This window comes from Cannabis sativa, chromosome 6 (assembly GCF_029168945.1).
Source record: "Cannabis sativa cultivar Pink pepper isolate KNU-18-1 chromosome 6, ASM2916894v1, whole genome shotgun sequence".
NCBI classification, from domain to species: Eukaryota; Viridiplantae; Streptophyta; class Magnoliopsida; order Rosales; family Cannabaceae; genus Cannabis; species Cannabis sativa.
Window position 1 is genome coordinate 50,244,785 of NC_083606.1, and position 16,548 is coordinate 50,261,332.

Here is a 16,548-nt window from a genome sequence, read left to right on the forward strand (position 1 = left end):
CATGATTTGGTACATGTCAAAATTTATGGGGAAAAATTACTAATTAAGCCTAGATTAATATAGAATAGAAAAAAAATAATAAAAAAAAAGAGAAGACAGAGAATAAGAAAGTAAATGAAAAATTTTCATTAATTTATTAAAATGAGGTGAAATTCTATTTATATGATTAGAATAATAAAAAACTAAATCAATAAAATAAAAAAGAAATTATAATTAAATATTTATGATAGTAATTAATGCATTGATTTGAACATCATAATATATTTTATAACACTAAAAGAATTAAATTTGAGTCAAATAAATTAAAAATGCTCATTACAAAAAAAATTTCCTATCTGACAATCAGAAATTCCAATGAAGAAAAAAGAATTGAAAGAAAAAATGCCTGCATTTAGTTGGTTGTCAGCAATGAACCTATGCTTCATTCTAAAGTACAAAGCATTTATTCTTCTTACTGAAATTCATGTGGTAGTGTCAAGGCCCAGTCTCAGTAACTCCTAACTCAGTCAACATACAATTTATTTTACTCCGAAATTTTATTCCATTACCATCCCAACAATTTCTTCTCTCTGCCGCCTCTCCATCTCTTCGCAGCAGAGCTAATAGAACATCTATAATTCTTCACTGGGAGTAAACCAAATCCATCTGGGGCAAGAATTACCAGAGTTTGAATATGCATAAACCCAGCTTCTGGCTAGAAAGATATCAGGATATATCCTCAAATTCATAAAAGAAAATGTTTATTTCGCCTCTACCAAGGAGGATGTTTCTTCTACAGAATGTGGCCAATATGAGGAAAGGGCAACCACTCTTCCAATGATAATCAATGTGGGAGATACCAAAGCTACTGACGAAATCTCATCAGCCAGATCCTTTAACTCAGCAAAAACCTGAATTTCCACATCATAGTTAGAATCATAATGGCGTACATCAGAATTTTGAAACGAGCTTGGATTTGAATAAAGAAAAATCAAAGGTCTCCCTTATTAGTACTTAAAACTACATTATGTACATTTGACAACCTCATTGAACTCTCTTAATAGTTATGTGTCATGGAAGAATTTTCGTCCAATATAAGTGGTTTCCCATGATTAGAGAATGAAAAAGTGTAACAAATATATTTTTGTGTGTGCTAATATGCTAATTTTCATACTGCAATTAAACGAATTTCACCATAACAGGGGTAACTAGTGGTAATATAACGATCCACGAGACATTGAGAGACTAGTTATGTACATATTCAAGGAAGCCCATTAAACAAAATTTTATAAATCAAATGACACCATTTAGTCAAGTTTTGGAAAGTACAGCTTCATTATGATGTTCAGAAGATTAGAAGGTGGGTTCCCTTGTAAATATTAGGAAAATTGTTCAATAGTAACTAGTAAGTAAGCAATGTTTTCAGTCATTTGTATTTTCTCCCTCTCATATTTCTTGTCCTTGTAGTAATGCTTACGATTTAGGAGGACAATTTTTTCAATTAATATTTTTCGAAAGGCACATTAACTTGTACAAGAATTGTGCTTACCATACGCTGCTGAGGTGTGGTCCCTCTTTCAACTGCTACAGCTGGTGTCGTTGATGGCAGACCATGTTGCATCAACTTTACGGCGAGTGATGGGAGAGTTGACAATCCCATATATACCACCAGGGTTGTATCAGGGTCAGCTGCATTCTCCGCTACAAAGAGAGGATCCGTTCCTCCCTTTCTTGAGTGCCCTGTGAGAAACCTGACACTAGTTGCAACACCTCGGTGAGTCAATGGAATTCCCAGCTCCGCTGCTATTCCTGAAGCAGCAGTGATACCTACAAAACAAGAAACACTATCATCAATTAATACAATTTCACTTAAAAAAATATAAATGTTGTAACTATAGAATTAGCAAACACCATTGTAAGAGAAAAAAACCTCTATAAACACATGGAAGATTATACAAGAGAAACCAAGGAAGGAGGACAGGACAAATGCTGCAAAAACACAACGTGTAGTGTTTTGCCACATGCAAAAGCAAGGAGATTTCCTAGCATCTAATACGAACTTCTGAAAAGGTTCTATATCTACGTATCATTTTGAAGCTTTGCATTGCATCTTGCTACATGAATATACAATTTCCAAAGAGTTCCTACTCATTTTGAATCCTTGTCAGATTACTAGTCTATATTTTATGCAACTTATAAAGGAAGAAACTTTTCCGCTGACTTAAATGGTGTATTACACAAGGATATATGCTTAAAAAATAACTGATATAAAATATAATTCATAAACATCTAAGCTAAAACATGGTCCATAGTGATTCCTTGCAATGCTCTAAACTTCTACATTCCAAAAGCCAATAATTGTACGGAAAATAGTGAAGAATTTATAGTGTAAGAGTTTCGACTAAACAATGAAATTTATTGAAATTGAACACGACTAAGTACCTGGAATTACTTTCACTTGAATTCCTTGTTGTTGCAGAAAGTCCATTTCCTCTCCACCCCTCCCAAAAACCTAATTGCACCACCAAAATGTAATGTAGTGTCATAACAAAGTAATACAGCACAATTATAAGATGTATATATTTATATAATAATTACATCTAAGTTAATTCAATCAAATATCCCATGATATTTGTCATAACATACCAGAGGATCCCCTCCTTTAAGTCTGACAACATTTGCACCTGCTTCAGCAAAACTCAACAGCAATTCATGTATCTCCTCCTAAAAAAGAGACCCAATACACACTATGTAAAAATTATAATATACATAAAACATTGTCAACAAATGAATTTCGAATACACATTCATATTTGTACATCTGGGTTTTGGATTAAACAGAGAAATGAGCATTACCTGTGTCCGGCTATGGTAGCCAGCAGTCTTTCCAACATAGAGAAGTTTAGCATTAGCACCAACCAAATCCAAAACATCATTAGACACTAATCGATCATACAACAACAAATCAGCGTTCTGAATGGCTTTGACAGCCTTCAAGGTCAAGAGGTCAGGATCCCCAGGACCAGTGCCCACCAAGAACACATTCCCGGGCCCAAAATCGCCCCTGCCACTGCCACTGCCTCTTTCACTTTTCCTCTTCTCTTTAAGCACTAGAAGCAGCTTCTTCAGCTCCGGTAGCTGCAAAGCGATGTCGTTTTCCCTCGCCGAAGAATCGAAATCAGGAATGACTGAGCAGCACGAAGACGAGGAAGAGGAAGAAGTAGTTTGGTCGTCGTGCAGTTGGAGTTGGTGATTGTAAACCCATTGATCTCGTTGGTATCTCTGAACGGAGTGCTTTTCTGTAAATGGCGAAGAAGAAGAAGAGGAATTGTAGTGTAGAGAGCAAATGGGTTGGAGATTTGAGGGTGTGCGGTGGCTTCTGAAATGGGTAGAAGAGAAAGAGGATGAGAGAGATTGAAGCCTGTTGACGAGAGCCATAGATGAGAGTCAATTGGTGGCACTTAGTCTTGTGATTTGGGGGGGTCTGTAAATGCTATATGTGTAATGTATATATACAGAGAGAGAGAGAGAGAGAGAGAGAGACGTAAGTGGAAGAGGAGTGTTGGAGTTGGGTGAGTCTCTTGGGAGGGATGAGGAGGTGGAGTACCTTTTTGGGCTTCGAGGGGGACAACGGACAATCCTTCTTTTGTCTTGCCACTTGGGTTTCTAACTTTCTATCAATAAAAAAATACTTTATTTTTTTCTTAATCGGCTGCCTTTTAATTAAGGAGAATTGTTGTTCGGCACTAGTGGTACTTAGTACTTTTAAATATTGACAAGTAATATTCTTAAAAAATTATTACATTAAATGTAACGGACCTTATACTTAATTAGATTAATAGTAATAATAATACATAAGAGAGTGCTGGTACCTTTTATACTTCTTAGGATTTTTCTTAAGGGTGCGTTAGAAAGCCACAATGTAATTGGATTTGTGTGTAATTTGATGTAATTACACAATTTGGCATGTTTATCTGACCATGTAATTACACTTTAACTGTGTAATTGGAAGTAATTGAGGGGTTCAAATTACACTCTCCAATTCTCATGGCCCCCATGATAATTGGATGTAATTACACTGTGTAATTACTAAAAACTTTCCATATTAAAGATTAGCTATTAAAAAAATATTATTTTTCCCTGTAATTACTAATTATTTTGCCAAACAAGATATTAGGAATTCATATATAATTACCACCTCATATCCAAACACACCTTGCATTTTAAAATATAGTGTAATTACTAAACTTAGGGTGGTAATTACACAGTTACTTCCAAACACACCCTAATTAAAATGACACTTGAATTTGTCAATGATGTAATCCCTTTCCCAAATCTAAAACATATGCATGTATGTTGCCATGTCCTTAAAAAACACTCTCATAATCTAAGAACTTTATTTTGCTTTAATGAATCTTTATGACTAAATAAACAACTTTCAAGTTTATTTCGGTAAAAAAAAAGAAAAAAAAGGTTATGTATTTTTTTTTTCTTTTTTGGTATTAAAAAAAAAGAATAATTTAAGGTCTAAATACATAAATTTAAGGTATTTGACCGTTAAGTATTAAGTTATTATCCACATGTCATTTTCTTATTAGTATATTTATATTAATTTTTTAAATAAAAAATAAAAAATTAATGACATAAACTAATCAGGGACTATCACGTGAATAGTCACGTGACACTTAATAGCTACGTACCTACGTAAATTCTAAAAAATAACTTAGGTATTATTACCGTTAAAAATTAAACATAGACATTTATCTGCAGCCGGGAGTAAATCTTAAGTATTCATGCCGCAAATTAGTTTTTTTAAAAAATAAAAAACTAATTTATTTTTGTTGGCATTACTTTCATCATTTTTTCCCTCGCAGTGAAACTGTTATATTTTAATTTTAGACACCAAACTTCCTAATTTTTTTTTTGTGGCAATACCCTTTAATTTCATTTATTTACAAATTTGAACGGTCAGTTAAATTTAACTGTTAAATAGTAATTGAGTTGTCACTATGTACACTTGTGTAGACGTGACATATTTTTATTGACTTTGATGTTTTAGTACCACATGTACACATGTATATGCAGAGGTAATTCCAGTTAGCATTGAACTATAATATTCAATTGACATCTTAAATTTACAAACAAAAATAAAGTTAAGGGAATATTATCACAAAAAAAAAAAGATCACATAGTTTAGTATATATAATTAAAATATAAGAGAGTTTTACCATTAATTATTTTTTATTTCCAATATTTTTCCTATTATACAAAAGTTTCTCAATATTTGCTTTTAGTCATTTAACTAGACAATATAACCAAAGTTTTTTTTTATATTTTTTTTTTTTATGAATTACTGTCATTATTGTCAACTACTAAAATATAGAAATATTTTATAATGATAAAACAAAAAGATATTTATAAAAATATGGAAAAATAATAAAAATTTAGATATATATGGCATGCAAACTTAATCCCATTAAATATGAAATTTTTTAATTAAACAAATTAAATATATGGGTATATAAATAAAAAATTACCATAAAAAACATTTAAAAAAAATTCAAACAACTCTCTCTCTCTCTCCTACGATAAGAACCACGATCCTATTTTTCCCTCTCCTACAATTCCTTCGTCCTCTCTCTCGTGCGATGTCCATTCCAATCAATTCTACTATTCAGGGCCGGCCCTAGGCATAGGCGGGCTAGGCCCGTGCCTAGGGCCCACACTTTTCGGGGGCCCAAAATAAAAAAATAAAAAAAATTATTAGACTTTTATTTAACTAAAATTAAGTGTATTATAAATAATAAATATTCATAGCTTAACTGGTTGAGGTGGAAGCCATAAGGTTTAAGGTCATGGGTTCAAATCCCATAACACTCTTTTTTATATTTTTTTTTTATGTATTTTTGAGGGCCCCAAAATTTATTTCGTCTTGGGCCCATATATTTTAAGGGCCGGCCCTGCTACTATTGGTTCTCCTTCTGCAATTACAAATTATTCAACCAGTGAAAATTCCAGCAAAATCCACATCCATCTCCGGTAGCAACAATATTATTATCTTAAACTTCAAATTATTCAACCTTAAAACTTTTAATGAATCACAATCTTGGAGTCATACATCAACAACTACAAACCTCCAAAAAGCTTTCAATTACTATCTAAAAAAAAAAAACCCTTTCATCACTATTATTACCGATAAAGAAAATAAAACAAGGTAAATTTATACATCTAGACAGTATATATTATAATAATATATAATAAAATACATAAAATAATTCTATGGTAGTGACATTAACTTTGTCTCTATATCATGTTAGACAATTTATATGTATAAACTGAAATATATGTATGTGTATATAAAATGCGAAATTAAACAAATATATACACTATATAACTTAAGGATCGAGATACCTTCAGCCATTGAATCTTTAAGCTTCAAACCCAAAAACTTTGATCTGCAACAGAAACCGATTGATGTGGGTAATCGGGCTTCCTCGCTCTCTCAACTCTCTTTAGATGGATTTTGCTGTTATGAACAGAATGAGTGAGGAGCTCGGGGACCGAGACCCTATATTTATAGGTGAGATACTCCATCAGTATCTGTGCCACATTAATTGTCAGAATATTTTGACAATTAATTCAGGAAATCAAATCAGGTAATGAATATAGAAATCTGACCATATATAGAATATTACATAATTGATTCTGTCCACATTCAATGAATATAAAATATTCATTTATCAGAATCAATAATATTATTTTATTTCCTTAACTAGAAATATTCTAATATTCTCCCACTTGGTCAATATTTAAACTAAAACATTCAAACCCAAACGTTCCTCATTATATAATAAACATACGAATCATAGCGACATGTCCTCATTATAAGTCGAGTATTATCTTCCATGTATTACAATATATTTATTATATAACAATGTACTTTATGTGGCAATGTACTTAAGTGAATAAACCCTAACCCTTATGTTTATTCAGGTCCTCTTACGATAATTTTCTCAGATGAAATTAAGGTGCACATAAATATCAGAAAAATATCGAAATTAGAGCTTCATTAAATAATTTTTGGTTGTACAAATAAAAAAACTGCATATGGGTTAACTGAATCCCATATTTACTTTATCATCCTTGAATTTGTGTTGCGGCATGCCTTTAGTCAAGGATTTATGCGATCAGCCAATTCAGTTTGCGTGATTAATGACCACTTATCACGCCTTTTTATGGCTAAATACTTAATGTCGATATGCTAGCTTCGACCAGTACTCTTAGAGTTATTAGCCATAAATATTGTAGCTGAATTTATCGCAAAATTTTCTTAATGGCCTAATGAAACTGTAATTCTGAACTCTAGGCCTACTATGAAACTCTATAATACATCATACGAGATGTATCCTCAAAACAATAAATGAATCTGACTTCTATAGTGGAAATAACAATCAAGATTCTCTACAATATAACTTACTGGTAATCTTAAGGACGTAATAAAATATTGATTTACGTGAATAAATACAACTTGATGAAGTATGTTAGAATCTAATTGGTTAACTATATTTCCAGATGGTCAATTCATCTTAAAATATGTATGAATATAATTTTTAGTATCTTAAAGATACCTCATCACTTTGTATGAAAAATAAAGTGGTCTTAACTTTAGTTATTCTGATACTACTTAACGATCCTGAAACAAATGTAATGCAAAGTCTTATTCAGACTCTTAGGCATACATTAGGCTTCTAAAATAGAAGCAAATGAATGTTCTTAATTTATTCTCACTCCGGATCATTTTTCAGATGCTGGTTCGAGTTGAATTTATCACACTTAAAGATAAAAGTTATATCTGATGAATAATACATAATTTTATTTAATCAGAGATGCTGTGGCTACTCTCTAATTAATTAAAATTATATATATTATTTATATTCCTTATCTCAAAATAATAATTTAAGATATGAATGTTTTCAACTTATATAGAAAACTTTTATCATCATTTGCAAGTAACATATTGTCGACGTATAAAATAAATATTACTCCCACTAACTTTCTCGTATATAATTATTTCCATAATTCTCTTTTCAAACCTAAAGGAAAAGATGATATAATACCAATTTGTGAGATGTTTGTTTTAATCTATAGGTAGACACTTTAAGCTTGCATATGTTCACCACTATTAGAGGAAAATCTTTATGGCAGTCTGTATACCTTCTCCTCTAGTTCACTGTTTGGAATTGATTAATAAATTGAAACGAGCAACAAATGCCAAGGTCTATAATAGAATCATTTATAAAAACAAGTGAGAATGTAAATCTCCTTTGTTATTGATTCTTATTTCAAAATGAACTTCTTAGCAATGAATATTCTTTTATATCTTTATGTTTCTCAATGTTGCCTAATGAATATTATTGGTGAAAAAACTTATGCTTAATTAATCTTCTCCACCCTATTAGGCAACTTTACTAAAGATAAACTTTATTGCTCTTTAAGATATTCATTTCTTCATTCATGGCATGTTGTACTACAACTTCAATTCTTTATCATCCTATAATTTAATTTGTGTCTCAAATTAATATTGCAGTTGAACTCTTATTGTACAAAATGTAATCACTAGAAAACATTGATCTTATTGTTCTAATAAGTCATCTTAAGGATGGACCAACAAATTCTTAAAAGAGCAAATAGTTCAATATGCATGTTATTTTAGAAATTATAAGCAATTATTAAATAACATAACTTATTAGAATTTTATCAATGACTTGTAGATTATTAATGATTAGTTATGAATTCTCAATAACCATTAACTTTAAGGGTTGTTGTGAATCATAATTAATCTAACACTTGAGGTGGAAGTTTGAGAAAATATGAATGATCTTTCTCTGAAACTAGGTTCCTAGATTGATCACTCCCACTGATCAAGTCAATTCTTAATTCCACAGTTCTAGTGTTATGAGATGGATAATAAAATATGTAACCCTTAAACCTTATAGCTTTTCAAAAGAAATATGCTCATTTATGGTTTTGGGCCCAGATCTTTTCTTCGACAATTGTACTCTAACTATATATGGGTATTTATAAAATGTGTACATGCATCCAATCGGTTTTCAACATTATCACAACTCAAAATATATTTGAGAAACAACTTTGGTTAGAACACGATTCGATATGTACACCCCATTGAAGAGTATCAATAGACAAAGATTTAGGAAGGTTTGGAGTTTTCTATGTAGGCTCCACCCCATGTCCAAAAAATACTTAGTTTCTTAAATCTGTCACACACTATAATTTAGGTGTACCAGGCATATGTATTGGGCAATGAATCCATGCTTTTAAAGAAACTTTACAAATAGACAAGGAGTTTATCCATACTCACGAATTTTAATGTAGTAATCTCCATTTTATAATTGATCTCACTATCTTAATATGCAAAATGTACTATTTCTCTACTTAAGATTTAAATGTCTTTGAAACATATAAATCTATACTTTTGTAGAAAAATAATTTATGTGAGTAATCGTTAAAAAAGAGATGCAAAATTTGAGTCCATGTCTTCAAAATTAATTGACTTGTATGATTTCTAATATGATAGAATTCTAGTATGCACCGATTTTGACTTGTTGGAATACATATTCTTAATGAAATTCACACAAGTTTTAAATAAAGTTAGTAAAATCAAGTGTAATGAAGATTCCCACCATTTACTAACGTTTATTCTATTTATGGAGATATGTTCCATAATTTTTGGTGCTATAATGTAGAAGAATTCTTATTAACAACACATTTTTTATTGTCAGATTGAACTTGCATATCTTTATGAGTGACATCATTTTGTAGTAAAGACCTCTAAATGTGTCTAAATCAAGTTTCAATAGAATCTTGGAACATAAAGGTCTTTGCCAATTTTAAAAACAAAGTCACTACTATATTGCTTGTTCCTTAAACTTCTAAATGTGAGAACTTATCTTGTCTGTGGATAAGATTTGCTCACAGTTACTGACTTTCTCAGGTTTATTTGTAAACCTTGCAAGAAATTATGAATGTGGAATAACAATCTAAAATAATCCACTATGTGTTAATAATCACATTAACTGTATTAGTTTAAAAATATACACAATAAATTAAAATTTGTTGGTGATAATAAAGTGTGATTTATTTTTCTTAATTATACAGTAAAAACTGTACATTTTAGATAAAGTTATCAGAATAAATTTTTGGAAATTTCTACTGGTATGGAAGAAATTTATGAATAGTGATGTAATAAAATTACATATATAGTTTTGAGGTTTAAATGAATCATGTTTTTACCAATGAATAAACATGCTTACATATGAAATCTTATTAAACGAAAATTGCCTGTGGGCTAACTTTTTAATTTAATAAGATTAGATTTAGATGTAGATTATGATAGATTTACACAATTTATGAAAAACTTAAAGTTTAATATTTCTATCTCAATGAAAGGTATGAAACACTTAATTATTTATAAATGTTTCAAAATTTTATACTTTATGATAAAATTATTAAATTAAATCTACATAATTTCCTGTGGGATAAATGAAGAGAATTTAATTTAACATATTAATTATGTAAATATAATAAAATCCCTGTAGGGTAAGATTATTATGTTCACATAATTCATGTCCATTATGTGATCTTGATCCACTTAATGTTTATAATTTTATATAATTAAGGATGCTGTGGCTACTCCCTAATTATTTAAAATTATGTGGTTCACTAGACACCAAAGTATAAACTGAAGATTAAAATTTTACTAAATCCAAAATTTCCTGTGGGCTAAATTTTAAATTTAATAAAATTAGATGAACTTTATGATAGATTTAATTAAACAATTAGTTTTGGAAAATGAAGGTTTATTATCTATCTTTAATTAAATTTGTGATAACACTATTAAATTAAATCCCCATAACTCCCTGTGGGGTAAATTAAGAGAATTTAATTTAACATATTATCCTAATTAATTATACAAATATAATAAAATCCCTGTGGGGTAAAATTATTATACCTATATAATTAATTACAAGTTATGTCCATTAAGGTGAATTTTAATTAATGTATAATTTTATACAAATAAGGATGCTGTGGCTACTCCCTAATTATATAAAATTATATTTTCACTTTGACATTAGGTATTGGGCTCTACCTAAAAGTAATTTCGTTATTAACATAGTAGACAATCACTGAGATTAATGCTCCTAGTGTGGTCGTCCGAAGATCATTAAAAACCGTTCTAGATATGAGCATTTGTCCCAAATTCATGTTTTCTTATGTCAAACCACAAAATTACTTACATTTTATTCATATTTTATTCATTTTAGGAAGTTTTATGAATATTTTATGAAGTTTTATGAAACTTAATGTGCTATATAAAATATTCAACCTATCTTAATGTTTGAATATTTCTAAATATATCTAGCACTATAAAAGGAATTTATGTATAGCATTTAAATCATACAAATCTAAATTAATTGCATTAAACATAAATTTGCCAAATAAATACAAATTAATACAATTATTGTATGATAAGAAATTAAATGCTTAATTCCATAATATATAATTAATTATGTATTTATGACCATATAATATCTTAAATATTTACACTAATATTTAATTTGTATAAATAAGGTAAATATACAAATTAGTACAATTAATTATAAGAAATGAATTAAATGCAAAATTAAAGAATATAGTTAATGGCAGATTTTTTTTTTCAACTTTTATTAATTTAAACAATAAATTACATAAATTTGGTAATAAATAATTAAACGCACAATTATTACATGCATAAATAAATCATGTAATTAATTACCAATTTAAAACAAATTTTCATTTTCAATTTATACTAAATAACATATTAATTCTAAATATATGTATTAAATTAAAAATAGAAATTGAATGAATGTAATTTATTGACTAAATTAACACAAAATAGGAAAATAATTAATATTCCAAATAAATAAAAATTTGGAATTTTCCTTTTTTTTTTTTTGAAAAAAAAAACTGCCCCGACCCAATCCCGAACAGGAAAACGAATTCCGACGATAAAAATTCATGGAATCACTCCCATTTGAATCTCCATGCATAAATAAAGAGATTCATGTCGGTTTTAGGCAATTAAAACACGTAAAAATTGGACTTTAATTTTAATAAAAAATTTCTAGTCCGTATGAGTTCTTAAAAAATTAATTTTCAAATTTCAATGATTTTTTACATGTTTAGATCGATCTATAATACTATATGAATATAGTGATGTATATAGAATTCGAAATAAACACCAAAAAAAGAAAAATGAAATAAAACAACCAACGGACCAAAAACTCCAATTTTTTTTTATGTTTATATATACACGAATATAATTTATATACCGCATCAAAATATCATAAATGTATGAAAGAGAGTATCACATACAATTTTTTTTATGCAATAGAATCATATATTAAACATATATATATAAAAAATATATATACGTATATATACAACAATACTTACGTATATATATAATATATATAAACAAAATTAAAATATGAATATATATATATGTATATACGTAGATTGAATTAAAATGTATATATATGATCGAAATTATATGAATATGAATATATATATATAAAATATATATAAATTAAGAACCGATCGTATACGTATATATATTATATATATGAAGATGAAGATGAATATGAATATAAATATATATATATATGTACACATATGAAGATGAATATGAATATGAATGTATATACATGTATATATAAAAAATTGAGTATGAATATATATATAATCGGGATTATATAATATGAAAGTATATATATAAAATATTATAAATGAAGAACTCCGTAAATGTATATATATATATATATATATGAAACTCAAAATAAATCAAGGCAGAGATATATAATCCGCTCTGATACCAACTGTTAGAAAATTTACATGTATAAACTGAAATATATGTATGTGTATATAAAATGCGAAATTAAACAAATATATACACTATATAACTTAAGGATCGAGATACCTCCAGCCATTGAATCTTTAAGCTTCAAACCCAAAAACTTTGATCTGCAACAGAAATCGATTGATGTGGGTAATCGGGCTTCCTCGCTCTCTCAACTCTCTTTAGATGGATTTTGCTGTTATGAACAGAATGAGTGAGGAGCTCGGGGACCGAGACCCTATATTTATAGGTGAGATACTCCATCAGTATCTGTGCCACATTAATTGTCGGAATATTTTGACAATTAATTCAGGAAATCAAATCAGGTAATGAATATAGAAATCTGACCATATATAGAATATTACATAATTGATTCTGTCCAGATTCAATGAATATAAAATATTCATTTATCAAAATCAATAATATTATTTTATTTCCTTAACTAGAAATATTCTAATATATCATACACACATTTTTTTAACAACTCATCTATATGACTTTTTTTTTTTTTTTTGAAACGGAATTCATTCATTCAAACAAACATTACACAGGATTAGGCGAGTCAAGCTGAACCGCTTGTCTCGCACAAGAGGGTACAACCCCAACCCACATGGCACTAGCTTTGTTAATCAAAGTTTCATTGGCTAATACATGAGCAACTTGATTTGCTTTCCTATAAACAAAAGAGATCCCATGAACCCTTACATCTTGCAAAAGACTTCTAATATGTGTAATGAGTCCATCAACATCTCTACAACCCCCTTCATCTTTCAACACCAGATTAACAGCCTGCAAGCAATTGGTTTCCACAGTAAAAGATGGCAGCCTCTGATGCAACCCGACCTTAAGCCCACCTGCAATAGTAGTAAGTTCAGCATGAAGAGGAGTTAATTCTTTCCTCACTACCCAGACAACAGCCCCACTCACACGCCCATCATGGTCTCGAACAAACGAGCTAACACTCGCTAATCCTTCCCCCCCTTTGACCCCAGCATCAACATTAATTTTAAAAGAACCCCGCACTGGTGCAATCCAACGAGCAGCAGACCTCTTTGATCCATCCTTCTTCGGGGCAGTTCCATCTCGAAATTCAGCAAAAAACTTGCTGCACCATTCAACAATAGCAGCAGCCTTAGGTTTGTGTCTCCCATGGTTAATCGAATTTCGAATATACCAAAGATTCCAAGACAAGACTAGAAAAAACTCAAAGTCCTCATTCGCCAAACTAACTGACATTCTCATCAAAAAGGTAACAACATCCTCTTTGCCTTGTCTATTGATTTTGCCAGAGAACCCGGTTGTTTTCCAAACATCACAGTTCACTCTACAACCCTATAATCCATGAAAAACATTTTCATATGCACCACTAGAACACTGAGTACAATAAGGCTCAACCTGAATTTTCCGATGAGCAAGGGCCGAATTGGTTGGTATCCAAAAATGGGCCATCTTCCATACAAAATGCTTCACCTTTGGTGGAATTTTGAGCTTCCAAAGTTGTCTCCACCACCTCTCAGTAGCCTCTGTATCGGATTGGATGTCTCTGACCTGTAAAGCCGCCGCCATACGATAGCCACTACGAACTGAATATTCCCCATCCTTGCTATAATGCCATAGGATCTTGTCTTCAATATCACATTCCGAAGTGGCCATTTGAAGAATTAACTCAGCATCTGTTGGATTGAAGACAGCTCTAACAAACTCTTCATCTCATTCCCCATTCCCTTTCATCAAATCAATGACATGGAGTTGATCCGGTAACGAAGGCTTGTCATAAATTTTGAAGGTAACCGGCCTAGGCAGCCACGGGTCTTCAAGAACCCGCACTGAATTTCGATTCCCAATTCGCCATCGATACCCTGCTTGAATAATCTTTTTCCCCCACACCAAACTTCTCCAAACAAAGGACGCATGATTCCCACATTTAGCCTCCAACACCCCAACATTTGGGTAGTAACTTGCCTTCAACACTTTGCTGCATAAAGAATTCGGGTACCTTATACATCTCCATATTTGCTTAGCAAGAAGGGCTTGATTAAAGAGACCCAAACCCGGAACCCAAGACCACCTTGCTCCTTATGTTTACAATGAACGGACCACTTACACCAATGAATCTTCGCATCCTTTTCCGATGATCCCCACCAAAACCGGGCTGCCATACTATGAATACTATTAATAGTCTTCTTTGGTAAGCGAAAAGAACTCATAGTATACGTAGGTATAGCTTGAACAATCGCCTTAATTAGAACCTCTTTCCCAGCAGCCGAAAAGAATGACCCTTTCCACCCCTTCAATCTATTCCACACCTTATTCTTAATGAACTCAAAAAATGTTGATTCTTTATTCGCCCAACAAAAGATGGCAGCCCCAAATACTTCCCATAGTTATCTACCACTTTCACTCCCATTAAAGTAGCCAAGTGAGTCCTAACCGAAGCAGAAACAGAACGACCAAAACACATCTCAGACTTAAGAAAATTAACAAGTTGACCAGATGCAATAGAGTACTTTTCCAACAACTCTTTGAACCACCGACATTCATTTTCGGTTACTTCAAGAAACACAAGTCTATCATCCGCAAAGAAAAGATGTGACACCGTTACTCTCTGCCTTCCAAACACAATCCCATGTAATCTACCTTATTGTTCAGCATGTTGAATAAGACATGAAAAAGCTTCAGCACAGAGTAAAAACAAAAATGGTAAAAGGGGATCACCTTGACGTAACCCCTGTTGTGGAAGAACTCGCCCCTGAATTTCACCGTTAATGAGAAAAAAAAACTGCACAGAAGTAAGACAATTCATAATCTTCTCAACCCATGGTAGACTGTACCCCAACTTCACCATCATGGCTTCTAAAAACCTCCATTCCACCTGATCATATGCCTTCGCCATGTCCAATTTCAAAGCTTCTACTGGTGTATAGAAGTTAAGTGATGATTCCCTTCGAGCTTAGCAAATAGAAGTAAATGGATGAGCTCTTGTTTAACTGACTAATTATTAGATCACTAAACACCATTTACAGGTAGCAAAGTGTTTTAAGGGGGAAAATACATTGAGGGGTGAGAACGGTAAAGAAATCCCATCTCGATGTAGATCATCTATATAGAGGATCTTTAAATCACAATAAGACTATAGCAATGGTTAAATGAGATAGCATATTGATATCGTGGAACATATAATATGCTCTATATAAGTCTGAGAGTGCAATTCTAAGTTCTAAAAGTGGATTCAACGAAGAATTAATAAGTAGGAATTTACTTGGTAAATTTGGTTCACTTATTGGAAGCTCAGCATATAGATCCATGGTCCCCATTCTAGTTGAGAACATTCTGCTTGTAAGACTCATTAATTGATTCGTGATTGATCAATTATAATTCTAAAGTTAGACTATATCTAATTTTATGAATTTTCACTAAGCAGGGGTGAAATTGTAAAGAAAAGAGATTATAGGTTTATTTATTTATTAATGGACTTTATATGTCTAGTTAATAATTAAATTAAATGAAAATATTATTTAATAATCTATTTTAGTTATTAAGGGCTCGTTTGGAACGCCGTATTAGGTCGTATTGTATTGTATTATATTGAATTGGATTATATATCATATTTTTATA

At 30.8% G+C, this 16,548-nt stretch overlaps 1 protein-coding gene across 1 annotated transcript; it reads right to left on the minus strand.

Annotated features, from left to right (window-relative positions):
* Nucleotides 1–263: 263 nt before the first annotated feature.
* Nucleotides 264–3,630, minus strand: LOC115695710 (S-adenosyl-L-methionine-dependent uroporphyrinogen III methyltransferase, chloroplastic). The gene is made up of 5 exons (XM_030622782.2): nt 2,835–3,630; nt 2,626–2,703; nt 2,422–2,491; nt 1,529–1,806; nt 264–890 (listed from the first exon to the last, which is right to left on the minus strand). Exons 1-5 carry the CDS (start codon nt 3,414–3,416, stop codon nt 741–743), a joined length of 1,158 nt encoding a protein of 385 aa, XP_030478642.1. The 5' UTR covers nt 3,417–3,630; the 3' UTR covers nt 264–740.
* Nucleotides 3,631–16,548: the final 12,918 nt, after the last annotated feature.

Bases quoted from the DNA above. Each gene is read 5' to 3' on its own strand.
- LOC115695710 (XM_030622782.2), bottom strand. From the start codon at position 3,416: ATGGCTCTCGTCAACAGGCTTCAATCTCTCTCATCCTCTTTCTCTTCT. The intron at 2,492-2,625 runs GTATGTTATGAC...TGGTGCAATTAG, and splicing joins TTAAAGGAGGGGATCCTCTG to GTTTTTGGGAGGGGTGGAGA. The intron at 891-1,528 runs GTAAGCACAATT...GTGGAAATTCAG, and splicing joins CCACACCTCAGCAGCGTATG to GTTTTTGCTGAGTTAAAGGA.